General features: G+C 35.1%; 1 protein-coding gene across 3 annotated transcripts in view; it reads right to left on the bottom strand.

Moving 5' to 3' along the window:
• The window catches only part of LOC148942547 (trypsin-1-like), a 413,175-nt gene that overhangs the window by 5,620 nt on the left and 382,880 nt on the right, over nt 1-24,675 (bottom strand). For 2 of the 3 annotated variants that reach the window (XM_089102746.1, XM_089102744.1), the window contains 4 exons: nt 17,915-18,015; nt 10,221-10,317; nt 4,631-4,799; nt 2,060-2,229 (listed from right to left, as the gene is read on the bottom strand). In XM_089102746.1, coding sequence (XP_088958872.1) covers nt 2,060-2,229; nt 4,631-4,799; nt 10,221-10,317; nt 17,915-18,015 — 537 coding nt within the window. The remainder of the gene's footprint in view (nt 1-2,059; nt 2,230-4,630; nt 4,800-10,220; nt 10,318-17,914; nt 18,016-24,675) is intronic. The other variant, XM_089102745.1, reaches the window with a different exon arrangement.

Raw genomic sequence — 24,675 nt, 5'->3', positions numbered from 1 at the left:
ATTAGTTGGATCTGAGTCACAATTTTGCAAGATTCCAAAAATATTATTCATTTCTTCAAGTATCGACAACAAAATAAAGAAAAAATTAAATGCTTTTATAAAGTTACGAGGGTAATATTTTGAGGTGAGCACTAAGAACTACTAGCCAGAAGCACTTCAACTAGCGGTCTGGATTCACTTTCCAAGTCAAACCAATCCTTATCTTCTTGCGAATAACGGTTTGACAACTTTCTACTAGTCCTGAATATAAGATGGAAAGCTAGGCCGGCTTCACTTGCCACGTCCCGAATAACAATCTTTAGTTGAAACCTTAAATTATAGTAGTCTGGCTACACGGATTTAAAGTAAAGGTATTTTAGAAAAACTATAAAATAGAATGTGCTTCTAAGATAATTACTTTATTCAAAATGAATATTCAAAGAAGAAAATAGCAGATATTACAACAGCAAGAAAAAAAAATTAAAATTACAATGGTAGTACTATCTAGTTGATCAAAGGCTGGAGCTCATGGGCAGAATCAAGGTTTGCCCGCAAATCTGATTTGGCCTTAAGTCCGAAAAAAAAATTCTTGCTGCAAATCAATGCCCTTGCCAAAGTCATAATTTCATGCTATTTACTTATTAATCAATTATTAATATAATAAACTTAATCTTCGTAAATATAGATTTATAAATTTGATTGAATCTTGTGGAAACCGAGAAAGTTGTCATTCACCCATTTGGCATAATTTCAGGTTTTCAGCTGTCAAGTTTCATTGCCAATGGCAAACCAAGAAAGTTATCATTCACCTGTATGCCATAATGTCAAAAACCTGCCTATATCTAGTCTGTATATTAACGAAGCTTCTTAGCTACAAAGGTCCTTGCGTCGGTCCTGTGGCAGATTAGATCGAACCTCGGGCCCGATATTTCCAAGCAGAAACACCACAGGCAAAGAGATGACGGCTTCCCAGCATTTAAATATTCATGACATTTATTTGAGCATTGAGTAAAATTATGTAAGCAATAGACACAAAATCTAATTTCCTAGAGCGTGATTTCTAATTCCTTCGTCCCTCTAAACTGAGGGAGAAATGGTATTATATCTCCTCGTGATATTAAATTTAATTTTAAAAATTAGTAAAATAAATAAAATATATAATACGTTAACAAATCATTTATTTTTTCAGCCTTATTCAATTTCATATTATATGCCCCATATCCATTTCATATCCAGTGTATGTATTTTTTTTCGACCGTTTTGCATAGAAGAGGTGGTTGCAGAAACTTATAAGCGGACTCAATCAGTTTGAAATTAATATTTCTAGTGCCTTTTTAGGAATCAAGCGTGATTCGGCGATAGTAAAATGCGACTTTCACAAAAATGTCAAATTGCAAGAATATTTAGCTAGGTTTGTAATGAGTGACTGATCCTCGTGCCTTTTTAAAAGTCAAATGGAAGTGGATTATAGTGAGATGCGGCTTTCACAAAAATGTCACAAAATATCAAATCGCTAGAATATTTAGCTTAGTTTTCAATTAGTGACTGGTCAAGTAATTATTTGAAGAAAATGTCCAACCGCTAGAATATTTAGCTAAGTTTGTAATGAGCGACTGTCCCTCGTGCCTTTTTAAGAGTCAAACGTGATTGGACTTTAGTCAGATACGACTTTCACAAAAATGTCATAAAATGCCGAATCACTAAAATATTTAGGTAAGTTGGTAATGAGCGACTGGTCCTGTAATGGTTTGACAATGACGTCAAATCTCTAAAATATTTAGCTAAGTTAGTGATGAGTGACTGGCCCTTGTGCCTTTTTAAGAGTCAGACATGATTGGACTACAGTAAGACACGACTTTCATAAAAATGTCAAAAAATCTCAAATCGCCAGAATATTTAGCTAATTTTGTAAGGATTGACTTGCCATGTTATGAGCGGTCGGTCCTTAACTGTAGAATACTGAGGTATTGCAAATCTGCTACTCATCTGGGAAAATTTGATAGTTGGACTTGCCTTGTGTAACCAGGACTTTCCTTTCATTATAATTGGTAAATCATATCTCTCAAATTTAAGATCCTACCTGACAAGAGTCTCTTCCCCCATCTTTGTAGCCGGCACAAGTAAATACATCATAAATTGTCTCTTTCCGTCCTGCTTCCTTGTACCATTTTTGACATTCGTCCCTGTTTATAACGACGACATCTACTTCACGTATAACATCAGGAGAGCTGCCAGAGCCTGGAAAAAAACCTGCTGGCTCATTATTAAGATCTAGTACCATTTTTCCTAAGATGGTTCGTCGCCCATCTTGCACACTGTCATATCTACCAAAAAAAGGCTTCCGATTTATTTATTTTAAAAGAGCCAAAAATCATGTTTCAAGTCACTTAGAGTGTCAAAATTCTTCGCAGAATCCTAATTCGTCATTCTGACAAACTCAAAAGAAAATTTAGTTTGGAGACAAAATTTTTGTTTGGAGCATATGTTCTACATTTTTTCATTGGGAGAGGGGAATCAAATTCGTCAAAACAGCAAAAAAGAAAATAATGTAAAAATAATTTTGTAAAAATATCAATACTCTTATCAAACAGTTCGTCGTAACGAACTGTAAGTAAGGAGCGACCCGGCTAAATAGTAACCGAAACTCTAAAAAACGGAATATTGATGCCAATAGATACATCAAAAGAATCAGATTTTTATGCTTATTTCAGATATACAAGTTTCATCAAGTTTAGTCCTACGCATCAAAAGTTACGCGCCTAAATTTTTTTTTCTTATTTTCGAAAAAAGAGAGAAACGACCCCTAAAAGTCATGGAATTTAAATGAAAATCAAACCATCAGATGCAGCGTATCAGAGAAACCTATTATGGAAGTTTCAAGCTCCTATCTGCAAAAATGTCGAATTTTGTACTTTTTGCAAGAAGAAAGATCACGGATGCGTGTTTATTTGTTTGTTTTTTTTCCCAGGGGTGATCGTATCGGTCCAGTAGTCCTAGAATATCGTGAGAGGGCTTATTCGAACGAGACAATTAAAAGTCTTAAAAGACAATTAAAAGTGCCCTTTTTAAGTGACCAAAAAAAATGGAGGGCAACTGGGCCCCCTCCCACGCTCATTTTTTTTCCGTTGTCACCCAATCAAAATTTTGAGTAGGCCTACTTTCAAAAGACCTATCTATTCTAATTAACCGGCCTTTGTGATTCAGGGGTTGTGATTCGAACAAAATTCAAACTTTAGCGTAAAGAGCGAGGTATTCACTAGGGGGCAAACTCCCTATTATACGTAAAAAATATACGAAAATAGAAAATCGTCACGAAAGTTAATTCGTAAGTTACGTCAGAACAAAATTTCGAGAAAGCCATTTAGCCAAAAAAGGGAAAATTAATATGCGAATTTCGTTTTAATTATTCATGTACGAAAATCGATTTAGCGAAAATCAAAGCTGCATTAATTCAGAAACGTTGAGAAATTAAATAAAAAAATAGTTTTTTTTAACTGAAAGTAAGGAGCGACATTAAAAATTAAAAGAACAGAAATTATTCCGTATATCAAAGGGGCTGTCCTCTCTTCAACGCTTCGCTCTTTACGCTAAAGTTTTTATTGTTTTTAAAAATAGCGTTGTGAGAAAGAGTCAAACTTTAGCGTAAAGAGCGAGGCGTTGATGAGGGGACAGCCCTTTCATATACGGAATAATTTCTGTTCGTTTTAATGTCGCTCCTTAATTTCAGTTAAAAAAAACTTGTTTTTTTTATTTAATTTAACTCTTATACTCTTATAATACTGTTATAACTAACTACAAAAACACTAAATATCGTATTTTTGTGTCAAGGGTGCGTTTTTTTCTCATGGTGTGATAGCATCGAATCAGCGATGGTGGAATTTTGGGACAAGTCTCATGCCAACTGGCATCGCAAGTTCTATTGTCCTCTTCAGGAGACGAAAGTGATCGTAGGGCAATTGGGAACCGCGCTATATTTCACCCTGAAGCCCAATATGGGAAATTTGGCGTTGCGCCAAAATTCCAAGGTTGCCAGTTCACGCGCCAGTCTTGAAAAAGATTCAAGGTAATCAATTGATTTTAATGAGAAACGACGAAACATTATACAGTATGTTCACGAGGGCAGCGCGATCCGTATTAAGAGAGTAACGTGGAATCGGTCGAGTCTGAAAATAACTTGTCATAATCATTGCTCTGAACATGATAATAAAATCATACACGGCTTAAATGTAAAAAACAAATTTTCTTTAAAAGAAGTAAAGAGTGGCGTTCAATCTTAGAAAGAACAGAAATAATCCAATATAAGAGGGAGGCCACAGCCCCCCTAAACCTCCTCACCACTTTTCAAGCTGAGGTTTAAACACGATACTGATAATAATATTTAGTGTCTATAATATGTTGAAAATTTGCCATACAGGGTGGGGAAACCTTAAATTACGCTGTATTAAAGGAATGATTATTTTAATTTTAATAACGCCTGCCCTAAACTTTAGCTTAAAGATTGGAAGAGGGGCAGAGGGAGGGGACCAAAATTCATTCCGTTTTGCGAAAAATTAAAAATCTGCATTCCTTCCACTCCTTTTTGTCTTAGATACAATGATGTAATGCTACACAATTTCATGGCTTTATAATAACCCGGACAGAGAGGTCTTACCATAGCTTGTCCTCCCCCAGCCACTCACAGTTGCCACTTGGCCAATATAGGTTGACTCTCTCTCAGGCAAACATACGGGCAGAATATTTTCCCGATACTGGACATCTCTAGATAATCTTACCAGAGCTATATCATTTTGAAAGTCTTCAGGCTTGTAGTTTGGATGTACCTGCAAAAATTAATGACTTCATTAGTAATACTGTTACTGTCGGCATCAAACCGTCTGATGTCGACGAATATGCACAAACTCCTCCTCCAACCAAATCTGTTTGGAGCTCCTGAAGAACATAAAATTACTTTTAAAAAAGCAGCAGATTTTGTAAAACACCAAAAATGCTGACCCGATTACTTTAAGCTTGGCGTTTTTTTTCTTGCAGTTTTTTCTTCTTTTGCAAAAACTGCAATATTAAAGCACAATTTAAGAACAGGAGTTATAAGAAAGAAGTCATATAAAGAAACTGGAACACACTAATGCACAGTGGATTGGGACACAAAGATGAGCATACGGTGTACTAAGTTATTCAATAAAAGGTGGAAAACGCCTGGCTCTGTGGCAAGACCAAAAAGAGGAAGAAGATCCGGTGTCGGTGTTTTCAATACTCTGCTCGGGCCTCTTTTGGTTTAAAAATGAGGAAGCAGGTGGCTAATTTTGGTATCCAAAAATTATTATTAGTGTCAGATGCCAGGTGAGGTGGAAAGCGCCTGGCTTTGTTGCAAGACCAAGAAGAAGAAGGAGAAAATCCGGTGTTGGTGTTTTCAATACCGTGGTCGGGCCTCTTCTGGTTTAAAGACGAGAAAACAGGTGGCTAATTTTGATATACAATATATTTAAGAGTATCTGAAAATGAGGGTGTCAATTACTACCTTCGTGCTTAGGAGAATCAATGACAAAATGTGGACAATACGACACCATCTCCATGTACACAGGACATCAATGGGATCCTTACTCGCTAAAACCGTTACTCTAGTAAAGTAGAAGTCATTTGGGTATATAAAGAAAAAACAAGGGTTAAATCTCCTTGAAGCATTACCCCCCCCCCCCAGAAACAAATAAGTAAAGTAATAAGAATTAAAAATTTGTATTTGTTAGAGAATATCAAGGGCTACCTTATATATAGAGAGATACTATTATGTAATCTATTTTATTTATTGGTTTTCAAAGGGCACCAGAATTAGCAATCTGCTACTACGAGTTGAGACACAAAGGAGCACCGATCGGGGTACCGTAGGGCTATTTTAGTGCGAACTCAGAAGATTAACTAAGGATTTTGTCTACACATGTGTAGAAATCGTATTTTTGAGCCCCTAAAGGCTAAATAAGAAGATCTATTTAATTGAATCTTCAAAGCCCCCTCAAAATTTAGGAAATATGTACTTTTTAAGATTTAACCTTGCTAATATCTTTCATAAAACAAAGAAATGTTTTAGGATTTTGGTTACTTGTGATAAGGATCCCTCACCTATATTCCTCCAAACGAAGAGAGGTCCATGGGAAATCTCTCTTACACGTGCACATGACCTTTCACCGAAAACTCACAAATTTTGGCTTTAAAATTATGCTTGTTGTGGTCTTCATCCCCGTCCTATAGCAATCCTCCAAGTAGTAGATTTAGTGTATAATATAGCACATAAATGAATGAGGTCTTAAATTAGGCACCTAAGTCAAATAACGGTTACGATGAATTGTCTATTAAATAGACATAAGACTCTATTGTAACGGTTTTAGTAGGGAGTGTACATGCGTTCAGGAAAAATCTACAGCCATGCAATAGTTTATACCTGGCTTTTTGATAGTTTTGGATCGATTGAATTTCTCAGGAAATTTTCAACTGATATCAATTCGCTAAATTTAAGGGCCAAATTGCACAAAGTCGCCAGAAACAACATTTTGTTGTGGCCTAATTTCTTTTACTAATTTATAAAAAGTATTACAGATAAAAATTTTAACTAAATCTTCCCCTAACATGCTTGAAATCCTTGGTAAAAAAAATGTAAAATAAACAAATAAACAAGCATTTGTGACTATTTTCCTTAGGAAAAATGCAAAATTCGGTACTTCGTTGATAGAAGGCGGAAGCCTCCACTCTGCACTCCTCAAAACTGATGAATTTGATGATGTATTTTTCATAACTTTCCCCACTATGCATAATTCATATAATTAGGCATTGGTCATGCTAACACTTTTGATTGACATCTCCAAACTTAATAATTTTATTTATTTGGATTGGACATAAAAAGAAGATTCTTTTTATACATTGTCTTGAAATTTCCGTTTTTTAGAGTTTCGGTTGCTATTAACTAGGTTCGCACAAGTCACGTAACGCTTGAAAACTATTACTTCTTCTATAATAATCTTTTTGCTGACATAAGTCACCTGAGATTTAGAAACTGGGGAATACTTCTTCTTTATCCCACCCTGTTTAATGTTAATGCTTTGGCTACCAGCCAAAAAATTCTCTAAGCCTAATCGAATGCATTCGACCATCCTCTTCTCCGTTTGTGAGCTATTTATTTTGCAAGCATTTGCATACTATGTAGGCTATTAAAGATTTATTTTATGGCTGTCTATAAGTGTTGTTTAAGCCATCCAAACGACTCTATAATGCTTTTCTTTTCGATAGTCTTAAGTCAATTGGCTGTCTCAGAATTATGCATATGCGCATGTATGTAGGAGCAAACGCGGCAACAGGCGGCAGTATGTACTTGGTTTTATATAATTTTTAATCGATTGGCCTTAATCAGTTTTGTAAGTTAGATTACTTAATCCGCTTAATTAGCTTAGCCATCTTTCTAGGAGTTAATTATTACCCTAAGGCTTCCTTAAGACGTCGATGATGGTCGTCTAAAATCTTGTAAGTAGGTCTCGGTCAAGTACATATAAATCTAATGGGCAGTACGTAAATCCAAAGGGCAGTAAGGACAATCATATTTTTTTTAAGTCTCGGTAAAACAACAAGTTTTTAGGCTGAATGTTGTTTTGCTTTATCAGAAAAATGAGATTTTAATATCTTTGAGATTTAGTGTCCGAAAATGGTGCTATGGAATCTGTAGGAGCCACGATATAGGCCAGTGACCTTAATCAACTTTTGCAGTGAGCCACTTTTCCTAGAATGAACTATTAAAGCTACATGCGGTCGTAAGATAAGTGTCAATGATGATCGTCAATGCTTAATATCGGTGAAATCTTGTGAGCAGATCTAAGTCAATAACACGTAAGTCCAGTTGAGAATACTGGACATAACCATATTTTTCTTAGTTTTTTTATTTGTTAACTAATAAGCTTCTTGATTTTAATTTTTCCCGTTTTACTCTATTAGAGAAATAAGATTTTAAAATTTTGGTGACCAAAAATGGTGATGTAGGATTTCTACGGCCCATGATATCGATCAGTGGCCTTAATAAACTTCTGTAGTTAGCGAGTTTTCCTACAAATAGATTATAAACAGCGACATAGGACCGTAAGTTTAAGAGTCAATGATGGTCGTCAATGATTCACATCGGTGAAACCTTATGAGCAGATCTAATTCAATAACACGCAAGTCCAGTTGGCAATACTGGGCATAAACATATTTTTCTTTGTTTTTTTATTTGTAAACTAATAAGCTTCTTGATTTATATTTCTCCCGTTTTATTTTATTAGAGAAATAAGATTTTAACGTTTTGGTGACCAAAAATGATGATTTAGGATTTCTACAGCCCATGATATCGATCAGTGGCCTTAATCAGCTTCTGTTGTTAGCGAGTTTTCCTACAAATAGATTATAAACAGCGACATAGGGCCGTAAGTTTAAGAGTCAATGATGGTCGTCAATGCTTCATATCGGTGATATCTTGTAAGCAGATCAAGTCTATCACATGTAAGTCAAACGGGCTTTGAGTATCCTCGTTTTTTCTGAGTTTTTTTTGTTAACTATTAAGGTTCCAGATTTAGTATTTTTTCTATTTTTCAGAGAATCGAGAGCTAAACATCTAGGTTCAAAAAATTACGATATAATTATTGTTATTGAGATAAGGTCAGAGGGCTTGACAGTTAATAGCCGTCGTCAGAAGCGTTGCCAACGCGGTACAGCTATACCGTTTTTGGTACAATTTACAGGTTCTGGTATAATTGGCTAAATATTTAAATTTTTGGGTAAAATACAAATTTCTAGGCAGATTTGAGTTTTATTTGCTCCTTTATGAATCAGATATATGTTCGACTTTTAGCTTACCAAAAAATTTACTTTTTGTAACAGCAAATTTTTAACCTGCTGTTCAGATGCTACAAATTAATCTATTATGGTACAATTTTAGTCGGAAAACTGGTACAGCCTATTTCAACAATTTAGCGTTGGCAACGCTGGTCGTTAGTGCATCGGTGAAATCCTCGTAGTAGATCCAAGTCAAGTCCACATAAGTCCAATAGGTAGTACTAGGTATCATCCTGTTTTCCTTAGGTATTTATTCAAATAAACACGAATAAATAAGCATTTATTCAAATAAATACGAATAAACAAGTATTTATTCAAATAAATACTTAAGAAATCTATTGGTTTAGAGATCTATTTGGTTTACTTAAAAGACCGCTGTTCCTCATAAAATGAGTTCCAAGAGCTTCTTTGAAAGGCAAATCCTAGAATAAAAGATATATTAGTTCTAAATTCAAATGCCACTCTTAATATTGCCACTCTTCAAATGCCTTTCATAAATTCAAATACCACTTTTAATGCCACTTATTATGATGAAGAAAAACCTAGTTACCCTTAAACCTTAATTCAAATTCTGAATTTGAATTCAAATGCCACGATCTATACTGCCACTCTTCAAATACCATTCACAAATTCAAATGCCACTCTCAATACCACTTATTGTAATGAAGAAAAACCTAGTTACCCTCAAACTGATATAGTCACTACTTTCCTTCCTTTAGTATACCATGAAACGGTACAAATATGAAAAAGCACCTCCTGTCTATATATTAGAGCCTATACTTTAGTCAATTTAATTGACTTATTATTCATAGTATTGTGTTTATATTATGATAAATTATATAATATATAAATCCCTGGAATTCTCCCATTTTCAAATGAAAAGAATTGATTCAGTAATAAATTTCTAAATTATTAAATGAAGGGACTTGAGTAAAAATTTGAACGTCTGCCAAAATACCACTTTTCAGCATCAGTATTATTATTTGAAAACCTTGGTAATTTTGTAAATAAACTAAAATTTTGCAAATAATTTCTTTCCCACCTCGAGAGGACTTACTTTTTGTTTGGCTCTAGATGTTATTGGCCATCTTTCATCCTAAAAAAAGTGCCTAGCCACCTTAAACTTTCTTTCATAACAGAAAGAAATGTTATTGGTCATCTTTCATCCTAAAAAAAGTGCCTAGCCACCTTAAACTTTCTTTCATTTCCCTACTAGAGAGTAGGGTCGAACCATTGATGATACTGAATATTCTGTGATGAAAAATTATTCGTAGTAAAAGCTGGAAACACAGAGAAAAATCACAAATCGTACTTAAATAATGTTACCCATCTAGCGCCTTTTAGAAACAAAATTCACCATTTCTCTATCATACGACTAATTTGGTTGAACTTATACTTACTTCTTTTCGGTCAATGTCAAAGTCTTCACTGGGGTATGGGCCAGAGCTTTTTATATTATACTCGCCAAGTCTTACACGAAGGCTACTGCTCGGGGTACTGAAAAAAGTATAAAAGGAACATTTAAAAAGTTGCAACTAAAGGGAAATAAAAGAAGTTATTATATTAAATAAATTACACAGAGTAAACAGATATGCATGTTGAAATGGAACCATGATAAACACTGATAAGAACACTGAAATGGGAACATAGGATTATGTTGAAACGTTGAAAGCGTAATGGGGTACAGAATAAGATAAAAAAAATCAATAAAAGTTACGTCTAAAAGTGAAATAAAGGAGGTTGTTTAGATGTTTATCAGGGAGGATTTAGGGGCTTTGTTCATACTGAAGATTGGATTTGCTTCCCCATATCTTATTGGTTTTTATGGTAATCACAGGTTAGTATTGACCCCAAAATATGTTATATCTCCTTTTTCAACGCTATTCTCATTTTAGAGATTGTATCTTCTTCTTGGAATTTAGAGCTTTTATTGTAAAACTTTTGTTTCTTTATCTTAAAGGTGGGCTTAAAATTTTCTTTAACATACAACTGTTCATTAGTAGCAATCAAAAATAAAAATAAAAAATGTTCAGTTTTGATTTTTTTTTTTTTTTTCTCCTCTAAAAATGATAGTTTTTAAAGTATTGCCTTATTAATTGCCGGAAATTAAAATTAAATTGACTTTCCCTAAATTTTAGATTGTACCATTTCTTCTGTTCATTTTTATTATTAAGGGTATTTAATGAACTTAGTTGACTCACATGGTCTAATATCAAATCAGATTCAAGTATAAAAACCAAACTATTGTTTTTTTTTACAATCCCTTTTTAAATTCCGAGGGGTTAACAACTGGGCATTTTGAGGGATACCTGGAGGCATTAGGCACGGAGGCACGCCGGAGGCATGCCTCCGGAGGCATATTCCAAAGGGCGCAATATGTAAATATATACAGCTTGCCTGTTATTCGGTATCTGTCGAATATTTCAGCACCTTCAAAAGCGATCTTTTAAAACTTGAAAAAAATCATTTACGGGTTTATTTGGCAAGGAAAAGAACCCCCAAGACTGAAAACAACTGATATGTACCTAAAGAAGAAGAACGGAGGACTGCAAGTTGTTGATATCCATGCAAAATCTAAGTAACCCTACGATGGCACTGATGGTGTCACTTTTTCTATTACACATGCAGCGTTGCCACCAGCTCAAAAATAAAATTCCGATTTTTCTTCAAATAAAAATCCCGAAATTTCAAAAAAAAAATCCAGGAACACGGTTTTTAAGTTATACAACATAGGGCTGCGCGGTGATGACGTAAAAAGCATGGTGCGAAATTCAAAGTAGCGTGAAACGTGGTTTCTAGTTGTAACTAACAACTGATTGTCAATATTCCTAGTATTATTTCGACGTGAAGCCCTATTCAATATGGCTTGGCCAGCGATAAAAGTTGCCTTTTATCACGTCTTCACACGTCCCTTTCCCTTTTATCATACCTGCTTTTCTGTTTAGTGGCTGTGCCAAGACACACCCTTGGAGCTCGGATTCTTAATTGTACTAAGAAAAAGGAATCTGCTGCTTTGAGACGAAAGAATCCGGAAGAAACACAGATCCCTTTTTCCCGAATGTACTTAGAATCCAACTTTCTTGGTATTAAACCCAGGCCTTTGGGTATTTGAAGAGAAAACTGTAAAGCTACGGTCAGAAAAACTGTTACTACCGATTTATTAGTAAAAAGAGCTAAGCAAAGCAACCAACTAAAAAAAAAAACTAGTTCCTCAGGTATTTATTGGTACGTTTCAGTAATTATCTTGGTAATCAGATCTCAAATGACAACTCTAAGAAGCTGGACAAATGAGCTTCAGTAAATCAAACTAAGATTGATTAGCACATGTATAAACACTAAGTCTTCTACTACTAAGTCTTCTACTGAGCATAACAAGTTTTCCAATGGTATTCATCGCTTCCGCTGCCCTAGGAATGCATCTCGGAATCCATTCAAGACTCATAAAATTATATCAAGAACTCAAGCAAATGGGGCACGAGGGGCACACGCACATGAGCTGGAAGGACCAGCCCCGCCGTGGGTGGCCTCCTCGTCCATAGGAGACATAGTTCAAGATTCTGTTCAGTTCTGTTCCCTCATGCACGTCGGTATTAAGGTTATTTTTGGCTTTTTGTTGATGGGTTGGTTGTATTTTTTTTTTTTTGTTGATTAAGGCTGGTCGTAAAAAGGGCTGAAAAAAAAGGAAAAAAAAGAAAAAAATAGAAGGAAAAAAGTGCCACAGCAAGAATGGGTTTCTTGTGGACGGAGGACGCCCAGTCTACGGGAGAGCAAATAGTTTTTTTGTGTTAAAAAATTTTAAAGTTGTAAGAGTAAGCCTTTTGGAAGACCGCCTTTAAAATTCGAATTCGTATTAGTGAAAATTGAAGGATATGAATTTTAAGAGATTGAAGTAAAAATGCCACCGGAAAAGCGTCTCCTAGAGGGGGAAGAACACCCTGGAACGGGGGGAGCGATAGATATTCGGCAAGAAAAAAGTTAAATGGTAGTGTGCCTTCATGTCCAGTAATACATTGACTGGTATATAATAGTTTTAGGTTTTTTTTTGAAGTTTAGGTGATATGATAATGTATAAAGTTGTACGATTTATATGTTTTTGTATTAAAATATCACCGAGTGGAGAGGAGGAGGGGAAGGAAAAAAAAAATAACAACTACCTCTGAAAAATGTTAAACAAAATTCCTTCTGTTGACACACAGAACATGGCGATGGTGGTGGTTATGGTCTTGAGGTCAGTTTTGGGTTTATGTGCCATTTTTAACATGATGATTGCGATGCTGACGAGACATCAAAAAAGTGGAACCCTTTATTCTGGATAAATGAATTCAGCTTTTTTGAAGACGTCTGAGTCAAAGCCAAAGACAATGTTGGTGCCGATTTCCATAGAAACGGGATCTACTGATTGCATGATATACAGGCTAGAGTCACAGTAACCCTGGTCTACCAATGCGGCAGTTAATATGAGATCAGCATTCAGCCGGAACCACTGGCACAGAATTCCTATGTCGTCAGGGAACGTCATCACCATATTCTGCGTGTCTACAGAGTGGCATCTTTGCCCAGAGAAGTAGCCAAACTGTATGACCCGCCCAACTAATACTCTCTGTCCCCTGCCAACCGGTCTGTAAACGCACCATTCACCGATACGCAATTCCGATTTCACACCGACCTCTGTATTGGTTTGTGGCGACTCACATAGTCCTACTCGTCGGCCCTGGACCATCACCCGTTTTAATCGCTCACTACTCAGCTTCTCAGAGCTTTCCCTCAGAAGCCACAACAGCGTGGATTTTTGTATTGGTGTCATGGAGCCGTCAGAAGTCTTGACAAGACAAAACCTAGAATTCTTCATGTTCGTCACAGGCTCACTAACCCAATTTTTCTCAATTGGTGTTTCACACAGTGAACAATCACTGGTAAATCTTCAAAGATGTCGTCACTTTCCGAGCCCGATTCAGTGTCAGTCACGGAAGCCTTTTCCTGCTTATCGAACAGAGTATTTTCCTCTGAGTCATCGTTTGAGTCACTGTCGTGAAATACAGAAAGACGAACATTCGGTACTTGGTCACCGAAAGCAGAAAGTACGTCGTCGGGTATCAAGGCTTTCATTATTCGCTGGCTTTCAATACGAGCTCGCCCGAGCTCGAGCTTGATTTCATCGTCCCCGGGCAAAGAAAAATCAGAACTGACAGACACAACACCAATGGATCTAACTCGCTTGGCCTTGGGCAAGGACAACTGTTCATTAGAATATTGAACTTCAAAATCCGTTATACTTTCGGATTCGACGAATGAGAAGCACTAGGGAATGCATATTTATCTCTAGGCAATGGAAAAGGTTTGTGGTAATAAAATTCTCGTTCAAAGCATAATGTCCACTTTTTAGGACCCAGGATCTCCAATGTCGAACGCAGTAAACAACACGACCAAGTAAAGATAACCTCTCAAGAGGAGAAAGTTTGCCGTCGTAAAAAACGCGCCGTACGCTTTCCATAAGCCAAAGATAAAACTGTGTTCCTTCGCTTCCAGGAACATGCTGTTAAGCTGCAACAGAGGCACGGAGGCACAGCCGGATGCACGAAGGAAGAGACACCTGCGACGGTCAGTTATTAGCCCCTCGTTAAATTCGGTATCACGAAAGTCTATAGGGATCTAATAGTTTCTAACTCTATAATAGAATAAAGACACAAAAAAAAATTATATGCATTTTTGTTACGTTTTCACGAGTCGAACAAAAATTTTGGGGAGAATTCAAATGCCTTTAGCCCCCCCCCCCTCCTTGGTATACCCTTGACCTATGCTTAAATAATTTCACTCAAAAGCTTATCCAGCGTGAATTTGACCCTCTAAGCACCACGAGCCCTGAGCAAGACTATGGATAAAACATTTGTACAATTTGGTGCTGTAATGTCTAAACGTCGTATATGATATTTTCATGTGAGATAATTCCCAAACACCGTCGGCTAAGCTGTTCTCAAAGTAAGGGTCAGCAGGGAAATTTATGTACAATCTCACTTATGGTCCTTCTAATTTACTTTGCCCTGCTAATCCTACCCTTGAGCAGCTTACCCTACCTTTGATTTGATCCTGCTTGAGTTGTTTAGCCAATGATTTTTGGCAATCATCTCAAAAGGGTGAAAATGTTACATATGACCTCTAGATATTGCAGCACTGAATTGTAAAAACATGCTGTTTATACCCGTAGTCTTTCCAGGAAGTCGTGTTGTTCAGGTGGTCAAAGTCTTTGGGTAGTCATTTAAAATAGTCATAGTCATAGTCAAATTTTGGTAGTCATTTAAAATAGTCATAGTCATAGTCATAGTCATAGTCAAATTTTGGTAGTCATTTAAAATAGTCATAGTCATAGTCAAATTTTGGTATGCTTTTAAATTAGTCATAGTCATAGTCACAGCCAGGTAGTCATAGTCAAATAATGTGCATAATCTAAATCTAGGACAGTTTTACTTTCATATTTTATTCCATGCTCTCCCAGTCTTTGTCGTGCTCTTTAAGGATATATCTTTCGAAACAAACCATATAAATAATGAATAATGTTTAGGAGGATTCTCTATTTTTTATGTAATGCACAGTGCCTTTTTTCAGTTTTTTTTTTTTTCAAAGTTTAACACTTTTTTGTTTTGTTAATAATCAGTGATAATATTTATATGAATGCTCAAGTTCTCCAGGGGCTAAATTTAGGCCCTATGGATCATTGATCAGTCCCTGGAGTTGTGTTTTATTTGTGTGTTTATCTTCAATAAAGTCAAAGTTCAGAGTTTAAACAGAGATAGAACGCAACCCTGCTTAACTCCTGATTCAACACCAAACCAGCTACTAAACTCACTTTCTAACTTAACCACAGGAGTATTATCCTCGTACATAGCACTAATCCCTTTGGTGTACCTATCTGGTATATTATAATCTAAATTTGCTTAAAAAATAGGAAAATTGTCCTTTTCCCATGATTTTCAATCAATTTTAAACGTATTTGCAATCTAAAACCATGCAGACCAAATTCTTAAAGCTTAAATCGGTAAATAGATAGAACTGAATCTCAACTATGCGAGGCCTTATCCAGGGGAGTAGAGGGTTTAACCTCCCCCCCCCCCAAAAAAAAAATTGCACAGCTGTTAAAAACGTAAATAAAATGTATATAAACAAATTTTTGATGCGCTTCCTAAAGTTTTTTTTGTAAACCCCTTCCCCCCCCAAAAAAAAGAAGAAAAATCCTGGATGCACCCTTGTAACTACGGAATAATAGCAAAATTTTCGCAGCTTGTTGATATAGACCTATTAAAACTGTAGAAGAGCAGAAAAATAACATACCAAAACTTTCACAGGGAACATAGACCTTAAGTCCAATAAGTTAAAATTTAACATCTAAAAAACAAAAATGTGTTTTGTCATTTCATCTTTACACTAAGAGTTTAGAAATGTGTAAACTAGTGAGGTTTCACAGAATAATTATCGACACAGGTTAGGTTTGAGGTTCAAACCTAATTCATTAATTTTATTGATTTTTTAATTAATACAATTACTTAATTGATTAATTTATTGAACACTTAATTTATTAAACAATTCACTAGGATTGTCTTGAACAGTTCACAGGCCCTCGCTTATCAGAGCAAGGTAAAAAAAAAAAAAAAAAAAAAAAAAAAAAAAAAAAAAATGTTAACGTACCAAGGACAATGAATATGGAAACTGTTTTTTGGAATTGCTTACGTGAGAAACCATACATGTCTTAAAAAATAAAAATTTGGGACTTAAAAACTGAATGGAAAAGACTTTTATATGCAGTTAAGGAGTGTTCGGTTCTAGCGGCGTCAAATTAAAAAAAGGAAAATGTGGGGGATTTTCAGGGTTCGCCAGTGATACCACTGGCAAAAATTCTGGCCTAAAAACTTCATAATTTTGAAACAATCGAAAAAAAAACTTAGAAAATGACCGTTTTTATGTATTATTTATTTTAGTTTAATCGTACAACTTCTATCGTTACTTTGTTTTGACTTTGCTTAAACTCGGCATTTAGAGCTGGTATCTGACAAGCAACTGGTTAGTAAGTGGTTAAAAACTAAATAAAGATTGCTTTTCACTTTTCAAGTAGAAGATAATATTTTTTTTAGAATCCCGATTAAATTTTACCATCTAATCACATATAAATTTTGGCGGCTGATTGACGATATCAAAATTTTAACTCGAAAGCATTTTAGTCCTGCTTAAATCAAAAAATTTGGGTTTGAGGCTCGAAACAACAAAACTTGAACTTGTTTATGGCATGCTCTCCTTTGTTACCCAAAAAGGGCACTAGAACTATCATTCGAAGAATACCACTTTACTATAATCATCTCCAGGGGAAAAGTAAAACAAAGAGTCAACCGAAATAAAGGTGCACCCGAAATCAAATTTCTCAAAAAAATACGAAATTTCATACGTTTGCATATAGTGGCTTAGAATTTTCATTATATGGTTCCTGTATATGTTGATTATGAGACTGCAATTTTCGTCAAGATCGTACATATTTTGAGGATATTTCCCCCTTTTTTCTTAATTAAGCAAATTTCTTAAGCTCTTTACTTTTTGTGTTTAAGTACTATATTTTAGGTTGAGACTAAAAGGGTGGAATGTCTTACTTGTGAATACAATGTGCTTCAGTAGCAATCTAACTGTAACATATACTATAAACAATGACAAAAACAATACTATCTAATTACATGTAAATTTTGGCTGCACCATCATATTGAAGCTCAACACTCTTAGGTACAGACAAATAAGTAGAATATAGTTCTTGTGAACACAATGCGCTAATCTAACAATCTTGCAATACACATGCTATAAACAATAAAAAAAACAATACTGTCTAATTACATATAAAATTCTGGCTGCACCATCATATTTAAGCACAAGAGTTTTAGGTAGAGACGAAAAAGGTGGAATATTCTACTTGTGAACACAATGTGCTGCAGTAACAATCTTAAAATGACATATACTATAAACAATAACAAAACAATACTATCTAATTACACATAAACTCTGGCTGCACCATCGTATTTAAGCACAAAATTTTTTAGGTAGAGACTAAAAAGATGGAATATCTTACTTGTGAACACAATGTGCTGCTGTGATAATCCACCGTCTATTAATGAGCGCTCCGCCACATGATATTCTACGAGAGAGAAAGCTCGACTTGATGATAGCTACCTAAAATAAAAGACTTCAAATCACAAACCACTTTTTATTTATGGATGATTAAAGGTAAGTTCAGGTTCTACCTTCAGGCGCCTACCACTTACCACCTTACTATTACCTACCACCAATATGATTTTGATTTCAAATAACGATAGTTTAACTTAGAATATACTAAAACCAAATAAGTGTATCCTAGTGTAGAGGCCAATCTGCATATTTTAGAAATTCAGAATTGAAATACAAACAGAACTTCTATCTAAGATTTAACTGCCCCTACGTAGATGTCACCAGTAAACCACCCACTGGTACCCCTGAAACTGCTGAAAATTGAGCCTTTCTCTAAGAAAATACTGACGAAGAAGCGTCTACGAAAAGGTGACACCCCGCTAAAAGGACATTACCTTACATTATTAGATATTGAATAACATTATTTTTAGCCATTTCCACGGGGGCTCACGCCACTGAACTCCATTCCAAACCAAATAACATGTGACACCATGACTCAAACCCTTGTCCCCACAGACAAAGGATTTCAAGTCGAACGTACTAATACGTCTAGCGGGTGACAACAAGCGAAATCCTATCTATTATAAGTTTTACCATAACTATAGGATTCAATATTTCAGCCATGTCCACACACATTGGGTCCTAAAAATACTGCGGTTTGAGGCTGTATTCTTACCTCTAATGTTGTGTACTTGCCATCTACGGAGAATATCGAACTCTCGAAGACTTTCTTAGTTTGATTTCCCTCACATTTGAAGTCTAGTGACGTAAGGTCTTTAGTTCAGAAAAAAAAATGACAAAATGGTCTCTCAATGCTCAGGCTGTAAAACAAAGTCATGGAAAAACAACCATAATGTAAAGCACCAATTAAAGACCGGTAAAAACATGATTTTTACTTTAAATACACATAGATTGAGTTAGAGAGTACCCTTTTTCATGGACCCCCTTCTTCATGGAAGAAAAAACGAGGTGGTCAGTTAAAATCTTGGCATAACATAGTCAGAAAGGATATTGAATCACTTTGAGGTTCCCGGAAGCAGGGTTACAAGTGAGACAATGAGTGGCTGCAGTTTAATCGGTCACATACAGAAGACATAACCCATCCAGGGTTGCCAGTTCTAGTGATTTGTCACTATTTTTAGTGATTTTTTTTACCCAGTGATTTTATTTGGCAAGTGATTTCGAGTAATTTTTTGAAAAAATCTAGTGTTTCTTGGCTTTTTTTTGTTTTGAATCGCAAAAATTCGACAGAAAAGGCACATAAACGCTTGATTCAAAATAAAATTATTGTTGGTATTCCAGTTTTGAGGGGACGGTTTTCAAGCAACCACGTATATATTACCATAAAAAGTACAATGTACTTCTGCATTCATTCACGTGACTCTTTTCCTGAAAGCCTACTGTGTTTGCTTTCTTACTAATGTAGCCTACCCTGTTTTCTTACTATTACTCTTTCAGTGAACAGCACAAGATTATTTAACCTTGTACAGGAGATGAGCCATAATACTATATATTATTAACAATCTCTGATCGAGCCACTTTTACTTAAACTATCAGATCCATGCCATCTTAATCGGGGCGATAGATCAAGAGGCACGTGGATTGTGGGTGGGGGATGTCCCCTGCAATATATTTGGCTATGTAGTAAAATCACAAAGCACCGTAGTCAAACAGTTCGTGGTAACGAACTGTAGGTAAGGAGCGACCCGGCTCAATGGTAACCGAAACTCTAGAAAACGGTATTTTGATACAAATAGATACACCAAAAGAATCAGATTTTAATGCTAATTTAAAATATATAAGTTTCATCAAATTTAGTCCTAGCTTAGACCCATCAAAAGTTACGCGCCTGAGAAAAGTTAGCTGATTTTTGAAAAAAGGGGGAAAGACCCCCTAAAAGTTATAGAACCTTAATGAAAATCACACCATCATATTCAACGTATCAGAGAACCCTCTTGTAGAAGTTTCAATCTCCTATCTACAAAAATGTGGAATTTTCCATTTTTTTGCCAGAAGAAAGATCATGGGTGCGTGTGCATTTGTTTTTTTTTCCCAGGCGATCGTATCGACCCAGTGGTCCTAGAATATTATGGGAGGGCTCATTGGAATGGAAATTAAAAGTTCTAGTGTCCTTTTTAAGTGACCAAAAAATGGAGGGCAACTAGGCCCCCTCCCGCGCTCATTTTTTTCCAAAGTCACCCGATCAAAATTTTGAGATAGCAATTTTGTTCAGCATGTTCGAAAATATTATAATTATGTCTTTTAGGATGAATTAATCCCCCAAAGTTCCCGGAGGGAGGGCTGAAAGTTATGAACTTTACCAAACGTTAACATATAGTATTGGTTATTGGGAAGTATACAGACGTTTTCAGGGGAGATTTTTCCTGGTAGTGGGGGGGTGGGTTGGTCGGGGGTTATGTGGGAGGATCTTTCCACAAAGGAAGTTTTTTCATGGGAGAGAGAAATTGCTATGAAGGGGACGCCGGACTTCCCAGCATTATTTAAAAAAAAAGATCAGAAATTAAATATAAAAAAAAAAGTTTTTCAACTGCAACAGCAGCATCATCAAAACTTTAAACGAACAGAAAATATTACATATATGACTGGGTTCACCCCCTAGTCAAGATCTCACTCTTTAAGCCAAAAATTTCTTAGTACTTTCATAAGAGCTATTTATTCTAATGAAGAGCCTTTGTGATTAAGGGGTCATTTTTAAAGAATTGGAACAAAATTTGAACTTTAGCTTAAAGAGCAAGGTGTTATCTAGGGGGTGAACCCTCTAATATACGTATTAAAAATATATGAAAATAGAAGTTCGTTAAGTAGGTTAATTCGTAAGTTACGTATATTTATTACTAATAAAAACGTTCATAAATAAAATTAAACAAGTTTCGAGAAAGCCATTTAACCAAATAAAAGTAAATTAATATGCAAATTTTGTTTTAATTATTCATGTGCGGTGAGCCAAGATCAAAACCTGTATTTATTCAAAAACGTTCAAAAATTAAATAAAACTTAAACACATTAAAAACTTAAAACGAACATAAATTATTCCGTATATGAAAGAGGCTGTCCCCTCCTCAACGCCTCGCTCTTTACGCTAAAGTTTGACTTTCTCAAAACTCTATTTTTTTTTAAACAATAAAAAACTTTAGCATAAAGAGCGAGGCGTTGAGGAGGGGACAGCCCCTTTCATATACGGAATAATTTCTGTTCGTTTTAAGTTTTAATGTTGGTCCTTACTTTCATTTAAAAAAAAATTTTTTTTTTTATTTAATTTTACTTTTGAAAATAATTAAATTAATGCAATAAGATAAAACGAAGATTAAAATACTGACATGACAACTACCTGAAATCTCAAACTGCCAAAATCTGTAAATGCAGAAATTTTACCAACTCAATTTCTAGATTAGCGAAAAAAATGAACTTAGCAAATAAAATAATAGGATAAGCGAAAATATATCATAATACTAACAGAGTATCGATCACTATCTATATAATATTCAGCAATCACTGCTGAATATTCAGCATTCAGCAATTATTCAGCATTTCAGCAGCGAATAATCACTGCATTCAGCAAAAGCACCGAGTAATTCAGTAAATAATTTAGAATTCGATAGCCACTACTTGTTGTTAGAGCTCATTTAATAGCAAGCGGTGATGAAAAAAGGCTAGTCAAGGGTCAAGGCTCATATCAAGGGTCAGTTTGATTATCAAACAGTTCGTAGTAACGAACTGTAAGTAAGGAGCGACCCGGTTCAATAATAACCGAAACTCTAAAAAACGGAATTTTGATACCAATAGATACATCAAAAGGATTGGATTTTTATGCTAATTTCAAATATATAAATTTCTTCAAGTTTAGTTTTACCCATCGAAAATTACAAGCCTAAGAATATCTGCCTTATTTTTGAAAAAGGGGGAAACACCCCTAAAAGTCACAGAATCTTAATGGAAATCACACCATCAGATTTAGCGTATCACAGAGCCCTACTGTAAAAGTTTCAACCTCCTATCTGCAAAAATGTGGAATTTTGTATTTTTTGCCAGAAGAAAGATCACGGATGCGTATTTATTTGTTTGTTTTTTTCCTCCGGGGGTGATCGAATCGACCCAGTGGTCCTAGAATCTTGGGAGAGGGCTCATTCAAACGGAAATTAAAAGTTCTAGCGCCCTTTTTAAATGACCAAAAACATTGGAAGGCAACTAGGTCCCTTCCCACGCTCGGGGGGGGAAGTTCGGGGGGAGTTGGTTACATGGTGGGATCTTTCCATGGAGGAATTTCTAATGGGGGAAGAGAATTTTCCATGAAGGGGGCGTCGATTTTCACAGCAATATTTAAAAAAAAGATTAGAAATTAAATTAAAAAAAAAACAAGTTTTTCAACTGAAAGTAAGGAGAAACATTAAAACTTGAAACGAACAGAAATTATTATATATATGAGGGGGTTCGCCCCCTCATCAATACCTCGATCTTTACGTTAAAGTATTTTTAGTATTTTCAAAAGAGCCATTTATTCTAATTAAACCGCCTTTGTGATTCAGGGGTCATTCTTAAAGGATTGAAACAAAATTTGAACTTTAGCGTAAAGAGCGACGTATTAACACGAAGGCGGACCCCCTCATATACGTAATAATTTCTTTTCGTTTTGAGTTTTAATGTTGCTCCTTAGTTTAAGTTGAAAAAACTTTTTTTTTATTTAACTGATTTTAACGCTGAAGAAGAATAAGATATAACACATAACCATTAGGGGGAGGACGGGGGTTGGTAAAGTAAATTTGCAACGCAAATGTTATATTTGGATTTAAGATGAAATCATGATTTTAAAGATATATCTATTTCTTAGCTATCTAAATATTCCATTAATCAGAAAATTTACCAAAAAGATAGCACAAATCTGGAGCTTTGAGATCATTTTACAGCACTTATTTATTATCAATTGGTCTTCAAGCTTGATATGTTTTATGTAGCTAACTTTCTCTTTTTCTAATAACTCATACTTTTTTTTACGTTTTTCTTAATTCTCTTAAGAATACCTCCCCAACATAAATTCATGATCATGTTGTCCTCAGCTTCTTCTGGTACTAAAACATTTAAGTTATTTCTTTCGAGATTCAAATGCCAGAAGACAGAATATACGTGAGGAAAAAGTGAACTGCGACACTGGAATCAGATGATAAGTCGACTAGCTGAGAACCGTGGAAAACTAAACGAATATTTCCCAGGGTGATTCCAGATTCTGAAGGCAAATCATTGAAGGACTGGAAATAAATTAATGTTATTGAACTCTGCGGCCCTCAGAGCCATGGTAGTAAATGACGTGGGTGATGCAGTCCACAGTGACTCTTCTTTTATGGAGTCAGCATAATATCGGACAAATTCTTCTGTGTACAATAGGTGATGTATATAAATAAGATAAATAGGATATAATATAAATATAAATATAGATATAAATATAAATATATAATATAATAATAATAAAATATAAATATAATATAAATATAAATATAGAAATATAAATATAGATAAATATAAATATAGGATATAATAGGATAAATAGGAATCCTTTCCATAGGATTAAAGCCATTTTTATCGAAGGCCTTTATCCTTTAGAAGTCAGCCATCTTGATCATAATCGTAGAAATTGTATATTACTTAGAACTTAGATCCTACGAAAATTAACAAGCAGCATAATTATTTAAGCTTAGCCCTATTTTTAATAAATCAACAGATTTTTCTTTCTCCAGTATTAATATAGCGTCAAAAACTATCCAAAACTGATCAATACACCCTTTCTAGGTGGCTAATTAGTTTTGATTTATCTCTTTTTCATTTTTCCTTATTTTTTTTCCTCTTACTATTAAAGCAAGCACATTAACCACATTTTAATGGCTTGATTAGGCTTTTCAATCATAATTGCAGCATTTCAAGGCTTTGAACTTGAGAATATTGGACGTTCAAAACATTGAACAAGGACCTTAAAAATTTGGTTAGGACACAGTTAGTCGACTAGTAAACAGTGTGGTCATTCGACAGTCTGACCATCCATAACGAAATCTGTTTATAATTACCCATTCGTTTGGTCCGAAATAAAACTTGGGTTAAGTTTTCTTTACACTCAAAATACAATGGATACAACGAAGTCAGAGACGATTTTTGGATTCAGAGTTTAGAACAACCTAAGGCCCTGAGCCTGAGGTTAGAAAATCGTGGAATAAAAATTTACTCTTAGGAATTTTTTACTCCATTTGGAGAAAACCACCGATAATTAAAGATTTAACTAAATATATGCACTATTGGAGCTCTTAATGTTTACTTTTTTCATAGCGTCTTATTTCGTGGAGGTCTGATTAATTGTTTGTTTCCCACCCCCCCCCCATTTTGTTAAATCAAAAAGGCCGTTTCACCTAATTGTCTTTTTGTGAGTAATCAAATTCTTAATAAAAGTTTCATACATGAAATGGGCATAAAAAGTGGAATAAGTTTAACTTTTTACATTCCCCAAGGCCTCAATTTGACGGCTCGGTTTACCATGGGATGCGGATCACTCTTTTCTTGGCACCTTGACACTAGGATGCCTCATCCCCCAAAAAACTGAGTTCCACACACAATTTTGTGATTTCTCCCATTTTGAATCAGTTCTGACGCTTATTTCGCATAGTGTAT

The sequence above is a fragment of the Artemia sp. Qi Xiang Cuo genome, chromosome 16, assembly GCF_049724085.1.
Source record: "Artemia sp. Qi Xiang Cuo chromosome 16, ASM4972408v1, whole genome shotgun sequence".
NCBI lineage: Eukaryota > Metazoa > Arthropoda > Branchiopoda > Anostraca > Artemiidae > Artemia > Artemia sp. Qi Xiang Cuo.
This window is presented reverse-complemented; position numbering and strand designations above follow the sequence as displayed.